Raw genomic sequence first — 10621 nt, 5'->3', positions numbered from 1 at the left:
TGTGTTTATTGAAGTGTTCAATAAATCTCTTACAATTTATTGGAAACAATAAAATGCAAAAGGAAAGTTATCTATTTTCTATCAAAGTGAGTTGCAACCTAGGCATGTGGCTAGGCGGGGCTAGGCGGTCTCGATGGACACCTCAACAGGTCTGGGCGCCCTTTCTTAATTTTCAAACGTCTAGGTATTAATCAAGACGGTGGCCGACCGCCTAGCACCTAGGCGGGGCCTAGGCGGCGTTAGACGGAGATTTTTAGAACTGTGGTTGAAGCTCTGATTGGATGATAGTTTGAAGATGAAGTTCTTGCTATGTTATTGACTTTAACTGCATCACCATCTTAATGAAATGTTTAGCAGTAGCAAAGGGTCCAGGCGTGGTGTCGGGACAGATGACCCAAGTGAAAGCAGAATTATAAACTTCATGGGAGTTGTCAGACTCAGATGAGAGAGAGAGAGAGAGAGAGAGAGAGAGAGAGAGAGAGAGAGAGAGAGAGAGAGGCAGGTTTCTGCTGCTCCTGCTGTTGCTATCATCTGTTTGTTTCTTTTCTCAAACTTTCTCGTCAATGAAATGAAATGTTCCGTCCCAATACAATGACAACGGAATCGAATGGAATAGTTAGACGCCGGTTCAGTTTGCCACCTAGACCAACATCCACATGCTTCATACTTCTACTTGCATGAGTCTCTTTCCCACATGACTCATCATCTCACTTTTGATCTTCAAATATCCTTGAATACTATACTTTCTACAACGACCTGGTTTTTACACATCATTTTTCATCTTTTGCACATTCCTTTTTAGTCCTTGATTGTTCGTTGATTTGTTCAATCTAATGACTAAAGACAAAGGTAAGTAAGAAGTAAAAAAGTAGGCAGAAATCACTTCCCGACTATTTACGGCATCATGTAAACGGGATTGAAGATGAGTTTACGTTGCTTGGACGGCAAGAAAAATCACAAAAAATGAAGAGGTATCTCATAGGTTAGAGTTGGGCTCTTTCCTTCTCCTTAATTAAAAAATACGTTTGTATGTACCTTCCATCAATCCATCTATTGAACTAGCGTATACGACCGATTTCACCTAAGATTCTTTATTTTAGGGAAGGTTTGCGAATGGGATGACCAAAATTGAACCATTCAAATAGAATGGTTCCACACTTTGAAATTTGCCAACCTAACCTACCATTGTCGTTTTTCTTGGGAATAGACAACTCAAATTTTGTAATTATAGCATTGCATTTAGTAGCCTGAAACGGTTGATAGGAGGAGCATGTAAGAGGACTAAAATATTTTGAAGACGCCACATAGTACTACAGCCTAATGATATTTTTCTTCACTTTGTAAGTGATAGACCTTAAGTTCGATTCTCGTCAGAAACAAATTTGAACTACATTATTGCTTACTCATTGTGAGACTTTGGCCACCCCCACTCCCTTATTATAGATAATACGTTTGTTAAGAAAAAAAATTATTCTGAAGACAAATGCGATAAAACGTTTTTAAAAAAATTACAAAAAAAAAAAATCAAATTTACTGAAGAAGTAAAATAAAATTACATTATCCTTGGAAACTAAACATATAGGTTGCCTTTTTTTATCTTTCATTTTTTTCCTGTGTAATCTAACAAAAAAGAAGTGCATGTCTTCCCATCTTTCAAGCACTCCCTATTCTCAACCTATTAACTCGTTGCACAATAGGAAATGGTTGATGATAAGAAAGAAACTGCATACTTTGATGCATGAAGATGAATTTTCACATCGGATAAAAGATTAAATGGAGAATAGGGATTTATACCAACATTTTAATGGAAAACGGCTGTCAGTTGGACGCCGAAGGCAACTGCCAAAAGATTTTCGTTGCAACGAGAACTTTTTCTCTCCCGTGCGATTCTGCTTCTTTTTCATGTATGGTAGCAGTCCACCTTACGGCATGAGCTATCCGAGCTATTTTTTCAATAACTTCAGGGGAGTCTCTGACCACAACGGTTCCTTCGGGCCGCAACATTCGATCCATCTCCACCATCAAATCAACTATGTTACATCTGCAGAAAAATCAAGTCATGAGCATAAGGTTACAATGAAACACGTGCAACAGTTTAATACTTCTATAAGAATGTAGGAATCTGTAGGTTCAAATAAAATAAAATAAAATAAAAACGGCTGAGAAACTAGAGCTCAGGGTTTGCCTTTTTAGGTAGTACCTGTTCTTGGTTGAACCTGGATGTTTTATGAGTGATTCGATGCCCGTTACATGGATGAAATCATAAGAACGAGGGTACGTTGAGAAAGGCTCACACCTAGGGCAATCAAGCAAAAACATCAGGACACCAGTAGAAGTTCCCTCAAAAGTATAATCTTTCCATAAAATTTAGCATAGCATATCATGAGCAAAAGAGGACTAATCAGAAAAAACCATGCATAGATAGGAGACCGGGACTAACATCAATTATAATAACAGCAACCGAGTAAAAGTTTTGGCTATCTTTTGTGCTCAAAATTATCACCGCTTGATCAACAATTTACAAATTAGGACACGGAATAGATATGGTGTGATGTAGCAGGTTTAATGTTTTCTAGCATATAAAGCAACTGAAAGAACACATACAAGAAAGACTTGTTGATGCGATGGTATGATACTAAATCAGGTATAAAAATAGGCTGACATCAAAGGTGCACTCTTCAAAGGACCAACTTCAAGTGGAACAATGCATTGGTTGGTTCCATCACAGGACTCGTGTTTGGAGAACTTGGGGTGAAAATACAACACTCACCAGTCATGGTAGACTCCAATAAGACCTCTGTCAAAGATTACAGAAAGCGTTGAGGGCTTGCGGGCTGGAACAACATTCATCACCCACACAGCGTCAGATTTCAGTGCAGCAGCAAAGCCTCCAAAAAATGCATTCATGTCCATGACATTGCGTACAGCTGGAGTTCCAAGCTTCAGGTTTAGGGTGTTCTTATAGTACGCAACTCTTCTTGCCCATCGTCGTGTGTCAGCCTCAAACACGTCAATGCCATTTCTCATGAGTGTGGCTCTTGCAGGAGCTTTTGTCAGCCTCTCTGGCCACTTTGGAATCATCCCAACAGCAAATTCTCCCTTGACAGAAGACGTCCTACTCACACATTTCTTTAGTGTGTAGTACCTGTATAATGATGGAGTTTATTGGTACTGATCTCAGAACTTCTTTGAATATGAGGTTTGTTGATACTAAGGTTGTTTATCCAAGGTGCTATAATGGTTACACTACAAGAGCTAATTTTTGGCCTGATACATACAAGAGTTTGAAATACGATGACACAATAAGATTTATAAAACATTTGGAAAACAATCACTTTGTACCAACATAAAGGTTCCATTTTGGGGAAGGGGTAAGAAACACTAAGAAACCAAGAACAGATTCTAAGACAATTACCATGCATCACTTGTGTCATCTGATTCATCACACAATTCAAGACCAAATTCATTTTGGTTAGGAAGGCATGAATCACCAGCAGGCTTTTTCCAGACAGCTGTGTTTCCATCCACAGCAATCAGCTCATAACACAATGCTCTTGCGACAGCTTGGAGATCTGCCCATTCCTTGTCTTGATTAGCCCATTGCACGGGAGGGCCAGAGATTACTAGGTATCCTCCTGGGCGGAGTAACCGATCCACTTCAAGGAAATATGTGGCATCTGCAAAGTTCAGATTCCTTTATGATTAGAGCAAGTTTCAGGGGATGTAAAATTATAGCAGTAACAGAGGCTACAGTGACAAGAACTCACTATAGGCAGTAAAAGGGATCAAACATCGAGAGCAATGCATCAAATCAAATGAGAAAGCAGGAAATGGAAGTCTGCGAGTGCCAAGCATGGCAACAAATGCTGGAATTCCTCTTTCAAGTGCAAATTGTATCTGTGACTTGTGTGAATCTCTTGGGGCAAAAGACATTGCCAAAATGTCTTTGGATAGAAGATAACCCCCAAAACTGGCAACCTGTAAAGAATCAAAATTTGTGAGATTTGAAAGAAAAAATTAATGTTGTCTCAGTGAAAAGAGGAACATTGCTCTTACCCCACAACCCATATCGAGAGCAGTTCTCAGAACACCATCATTTATAGGGATGTACTGTCCAAGTTTATCGATATATTGTATAGCTCCATCGGGAAACATAGTGCCACCACCAGGGAAAATGAAGTGTGGGCCTTCCAGTTTCATCCATCCCTGATGACCTTTCCTGTCTGCTATTTTGTTGTGTGGCATGTTGTCGTGCCATATCTGTACATAGTTACAGTATTTTAAGATATGTTGATACAGAACTAATGGTGATGCTTTGATATATCATAAAATGAAAGTCATTCTATCTCCTTAAGACGACACTGGACATATATTCCACAAGAAGATTACTCAACATCACAAAGGGAGTTATCTCTTCATTCTGAATTTTTCACAAAGAAGGACTAAAAAGACAATCACATTTGAAAGTAATCGGCAATTACATTGGGCAGAAGAAAAGAAAAGCCTCACGTAAGCGGTCCAAGTTTCACTTATTTGGTTAGCTATTACCAATTATTTCTGAGCTAGATGGATCTTAAAATCAAAATTCAGGAACATAAAACCAAGAATGAATAATACAAGGCTTAACTGTAAAAGTCACAGGGTTTTTAAGCAGCCATGAGTAAAGTGCAGTGCTAAATCTCATCAACAATGAGCAAGTGATATTTGAATTCTTCTAGCATATAAAAATGTTCTTTAAATACAATGCACATATCCTAGTTATGAATCTACGTATTACACAAGTAACACAACTTTTAACTCAAGTTGTTTGCATTGCTATTCTCAGCTCAAGAGCATGCATTGAAACAATTAACAAATCTCTCAGACCAAGCTTATCGACAAGCTCGGTTGCAGACTCAACAGATCAAACTTGCTGCACCACCTCTCATCAACAGATCCTCAAACCAACCATCCATTGAAGTATTCAAATCATATAACAGCTGCAAATCCCAATCCAAAGTTCCAAACTTTCCATCACTCAAGACACAAGTTTCAATCTTTCGAATACTAAATCATGGATTAACCCAAGAACTAAATTGATGAATTGAACGAACCCAAAATCACACGAACCTTGGTCAAGCTGTCGGGCCACCGGACCGGAATCTTGTAGCCATTGGGAGGTGGGATCAAGCAGAGCGGGGTCTCCTCAGGCAGAGGGCAATGCCTCTCTCTGTAAAAGTTCATTTCCCGACTCAACTGGCTGTTGCGCCGGGGGTCCTCACAGGGCATGTGGTCAACGGCATTGGCCAGGCAGGCTTCAATGGGCTGGTGGTGCTGTCCGAGCTCCACCAACGCCACTAGACGGTGCCGTTGCTTCGGATCGGCGTTGGTCGATAAGAGAAGAGCCTGGCGACCTGAGGCGGCGAGCGAGTCGCCCAAGGGAGTGAAGACTAAGACGAAGAAGACAATCACTATGCCGAAGAAGGCCGCCGAGATAAGGTCCAGGAGGCGCCACTGCCGCGGGCTCCGCTTCGATGCGGGCAGGTTCAGGTGACCCATTAGGGTTCGGATCAAGGGGGTTCGGATCCGATCAAATTGGCATCCAGGTCGGAAAGTTGGACGGATTTGGCTTCTGGGTTTTGAAAAAGAAGGGATTTTGAATAGGGATGGGCAGAATTACGTCGGTGGATTGTTAGGGTTTATGTGTTGGCGGTGAGAGAGTGGCGATGGGATGAGAAAGATAGTGGGAGTATAGATGATGAAGATGGAGTGTGACCAACTCTGCTGTGTTGCTTACCAGTGGCTCTCCATTTCAATTTTAATTTAATTAAACCATTTTTTTAAATTTAAATTAAACCAATTAAATCTAGCAGTACCAATAAATTAATGAATATGGGAAATTATTCCCCGAAAGATTTTTCTTTTTCTTTTTTATGATTTGACAGATTTATATGGCACATGACGTTCAGGAGAACGACATGAAACTTTGTAACAACTATACATTCTAAATTTTTGGAAATTTTAACGAAAAATTTTCGGTATTGTTTATTTTAACAAAAAATCATATTTTTTACATTAGAAAGTCAGTCATGATACTATTCACTTTACCCTTTATTTTGTCTTTATCGTTAAAACTCAAAGTTTTCAAGCTATTATCATTAGTTTTCTTTAAATTTTACGTTGAAGGGTGTGAGGCTTGAAACTTGAACTTGAAGCAAGTAGCATGTGATGGACAGCTGGTGTGGAGGTGATGGAAAATGAATTAACTTGGCTCTTCAATATTTGTGGAGTTTCTTCTCAATTCACTTCGTAATTAATTTATAAAATTTAAGGTTTATGATCAAAATCGTTAATATTACAAATTATTTTATAAAAATTAATCTTTGCAAGAAATTATTAAAATTTGAGATCATTTAGTCATGTGACTATAAAAACAACAAATAGATGAATATGGTAAAAAGATTATGAACTCTTTATCTTTTTGTTATTATTAATTAACTAAACGACTTTAATTTATATTAATTTTTTATAAAGATATTATGTACAAAGTAAGTTATAATATAAATGATTTCGATAATAGATATGAAGTTTAGTAAATCCAACATAAAGTAAGTTGAGGAAAATCTCTTCCTCGATCTTAAGAAGAACCTCATCTCGGTGGAAAAAAACTCGAGGAGCTCACAAAAATATAATTAAAAAAATAAAAAAAAACTCACGAAAAATATAATAATATTGGAGTTTTCTGGTTTCCAAAGGAATATTAGAGGAGGTTTTTAGAGAATCATTTAATAATTAACAAGTGTGTATAATTTAAGAGAAAAAAGGATTAGCATTAAAATTTTCAAGCCCCAAAAATAAAAGAAAATGAGGGGTACTAATTTCACCTACACGCGTTTATGGAGGTAGACTGGTAGGCAACTATTAGTGGGACTATGTTTTTTTTTTTTTTTTTTTTTTTTTTCCTTTAAAGGGGGATAACTAGTGCCAAATTACGGTTATTCAGTATTTTCGGAGGCCGGGTAGATTCATAAAGGCATTTCAGCCTCCCTCCTGGCCACAAGTCTGGTGTCAAGCTACAGTTATCCACCCATTCTGCGGGTTGGGAAGACTCACAGATGCATTTTAACCTTCACATGGCACCAAGTCTGGCTTTCACACTAATAACGGGTTTCAAATCCAAAATCTCCAGTTTTTAATTTGGAGAAAGCCTCGTAATCTGTCTTTTACCACTAGGCCATCAGCTCGTGGTTGTAGTGAGACTTTGTTGAACATTGTACTCTTTTGTTACAAGAAAATAATTGATTATTATTGGCATCTAGTCTGAGGCAGGATTTACTTTTGTGCTTATATTATGTATTTATGTAATGAATCCAAGTCATTGTACCAACATCTTACATCTTACAACTTAAATTAAAATGTCAAATTTTATTACCTAAGTTCTTGTTTTAAGGACCTGTAATGAATTATTTCATATAAATTTGTAGATTGATCTGAAGGTAAATAAATTCATGAGTTTAAAATATCTCCATTATATCTAAACAAAATATAACCTGAGAACTGATTAAAGAAGAACGGATTCTTGCTTGCTTGATTCCCATGATTTCTTATCTCTCCGTCTTCCCCAAATCTTAGATGTACGGATCCATTTATATTTTGTTTCCAATGCGATCTGCTAGATTGTTGGATTGTATCTAGATTCATATCTATTGTATTGAGTACTCATATTAGATTTTGTTTGTACCATACTTGACCAATTCTGAAACTACCAAATACCGGTCAACTTCATACCTTCAAGGACTCACTAAAGAGTGTTGAGGTACCCCTGCCGAAGCATAAGAGCACTTCCACCGGAAGCAAAAGAGGCTGGCACCCAGTGGAAAAAACAAGCTGAGACTCAGCCAATCCACTCCAGCCGGTGGAATAGACTGGCACCCAGCCCAAGCCAGTCCACAGGTCGGCCTAAAATCGACAGAGGAAGGAGACGGCTCATTTGACGCCTTGCTAACGTCATGGCTACAATCTCTCTCATCTGGAACCCCATCCGGCTCCTGGAACCCCACCCCGATCCCTGGAACCCATCCCGATCCCTGGAACCCCATCAACCCCCTTCCCCTGATAAATCCATATATTCAACACCATGTCCCCCTTCCAAATCATGATCCTCCTGCAACTCGAATCGTCCTCGGATCTTCCTGCAACTGGAATTTTTTTTTCCGTTTTGTATATTTTCGATGAATTTTTGAATATGAAGGTGTTGATTTTTGGGGATTTACGGTGTGCGCATGTCCATGTTTAGAATAGGGTAGATTTGATGATGTGGTGTACAGAGAGGAGAAAAAAAAAGGAAGAACAAGAAGAAGAAGAAGATGGTGTACAGAGAGAAGAAAAAACTGGGAAAAGTGGAAAGGAAGAACAAGAAGAAGAAGAAGATGGTGTACAGGGAGAAGAAAAAACTGGGAAAAGTGGGAAGAATAAGAAGAAGAGGAAGAAGAAGACGGGAGGGGTGTCAGATGAAGACAAAAATTAAAACACCAAATTATTAGTTTATAATAAAAATTAATAATATTTTAATAAAATTGACTAGGCTATTTTTTGTTAGGGGTGGAGATGCTTTGGCCTATTACTGTTCATTAGGGTCTATTACTATTTACTTGAGTGGAAAAATGAGCTGGGTGCTGGCGCAAAGTGGATAGGGGTGGAGTTGCTCTAAGAGTTTCCCTCCACCCAGGATGTCAATCACAATACAGCACGTGTCAACATCAGAATAAATCTCCTAGAATCCACATCGACCGCGAATGAAAGCCGGAGACTCTCCTCCACTATAAAAGAAGACCATTCTCCTACAATTAGGGGGAATGTCATTATCGTACTAAACTAGTCATTATAATCAACTAATGATGATTATGCTTGAACCTATGTATTTGTGTAAACCCTTTACTATTAATGAAAACTCCTCTATTCCGTGGTCGTAGCCAAACTTAGGGTGAATCACATACATCTTATGTTTGCTTCCCTATCTATATCTCTTTACATTCCTCACTAGGTGACCGGAGCAACCAAGCGAAAGTCACAAACTTGACACTTAACATTGTTCCAAAGTCTCGTTGATTTTGTACATCAACATTTGGCGTCGTCTGTGGGAATGACATTTATTCCTACTCTTACCAGCTTCGTCAAGTTGATTTCCATTGTTTGTACACTCACTATTGGTCAGGCATCCCTTTCCAACATGGGGAGTGAATGAAGCCACAACAAGCACAACGACACCCTTTTCGTGCGTGGTGTGAGGCAGCGAAGGAAGGAAAGAAAGAAGTTTGCTCTTCAAGCTAAGGTCGAAGAGCTTGAAGCTCAAAACAACAAAATAACGATCAGAATGAGATCCTCCAAGAACAGTATAAGAAGTTATTCGATATGCTTCATAAGGCTAGATAGACTCAGTCTCATAAGCCCTTCACCTCCGTGACTATAGATCACCACATGACTACCCTCCAACGCGAAGGTTCACATGTCTTTAACATGGGCGCTCTTAATGAGGAACAACATTCTCACCAAGATATTGATCAACACGAGACTTTTCTCAACCCAGCTGTTTCAAATCGAAGCAAGAGAAGCGGATGAAGACATTTCTTTGCAAAAGGAATGGAAGGATCAAAAGTTGTTTATCGTGACCATTAAGACTTCTTGAGGCAGTGTCAACAAAAACCTATCCACATAGGCTCAAGGATCAATGACCCAAGGATCATCGAATAACTTGTTCTCTTACTGTAACCTAGGCCAACCCCTAATCCAGGAAATGAACGGATAAGCCTTAGGGCAATAAAAAGGCAAAGACTCAGAGGACTTTCAACAGGCACATTCTAACAGCCAGTATGTTGAGTCCAAGAAAATGCCACATGTCCTTGACCGATCTTCCATACTTTCAAGAAATGATGGAAACTTACAAAAGAAAGCTTCAATTGTGCCTGACTCCATTCAAGATCCCCTTATCTTGCAACTCCTTATGGAAGTGAACAAGCTGAAGGCCGAGCGTCAGGCCAGGATACTTGATTGGAATTAGCCAAGGCTAGGCCATTTGACAAGGAGGATCCTTTGCACCCATCTACAAAAAGAAACAAAACAGAAGCTTGGCTTGCAATCGTATACTGGGAGGGAAGATCTAATTGAACATATCCACCTTTTTGAATCCACCATGGCATACCAGAGACATATTGATGAGGAACGATGTCTCATTTTTCCCTCCACTCTTTCTGGTGGAGGTCTTAATTGGTATTGTCATCTTCAACTTGATACGATAAATTCCCTAGCCAAGCTAAGAAGACTCTTTATGGCTCAACACATATTCTAAGTTGATCGCTTACACTTTACTGATGAGTTATACACCATTCGTCAGAAATCAGATGAGTCATTGCATGAATATGCCCGTTGATTCAACCACGAATACTCTCATTGCGGTGAGGTAGATGACAAAACAGTACTCAGGGCCCTCATGGTAGACATGTGTGAATGCTTCTTCAAGTACATGATCAATGCTAACACTTGGAAGACTTACTCTGAGGTGATGACGCAAGCTTACAATCATGCATTTGCCGAGGCAATGACGTACCAAGGGAATCCTTATATGGTAAACCCTTATCAATAAGTG

At 39.1% G+C, this 10621-nt stretch overlaps 1 protein-coding gene across 1 annotated transcript; it reads right to left on the bottom strand.

Moving 5' to 3' along the window:
- Positions 1–1515: 1515 nt before the first annotated feature.
- On the bottom strand, positions 1516–5795 carry LOC103941471 (probable pectin methyltransferase QUA3). The gene is made up of 7 exons (XM_009351665.3): positions 5110–5795; positions 4057–4260; positions 3768–3978; positions 3416–3677; positions 2771–3145; positions 2201–2296; positions 1516–2041 (listed from the first exon to the last, which is right to left on the bottom strand). Exons 1-7 carry the CDS (start codon positions 5536–5538, stop codon positions 1819–1821), a joined length of 1800 nt encoding a protein of 599 aa, XP_009349940.1. The 5' UTR covers positions 5539–5795; the 3' UTR covers positions 1516–1818.
- Between the last annotated feature and the right edge of the window lie 4826 nt (positions 5796–10621).

This window comes from the organism of the source record quoted next, unplaced genomic scaffold (genome assembly GCF_019419815.1).
Source record: "Pyrus x bretschneideri cultivar Hongxiangsu unplaced genomic scaffold, Pyrus_bretschneideri_v1 Contig102, whole genome shotgun sequence".
Lineage (NCBI taxonomy): Eukaryota > Viridiplantae > Streptophyta > Magnoliopsida > Rosales > Rosaceae > Pyrus > Pyrus x bretschneideri.
This window is presented reverse-complemented; position numbering and strand designations above follow the sequence as displayed.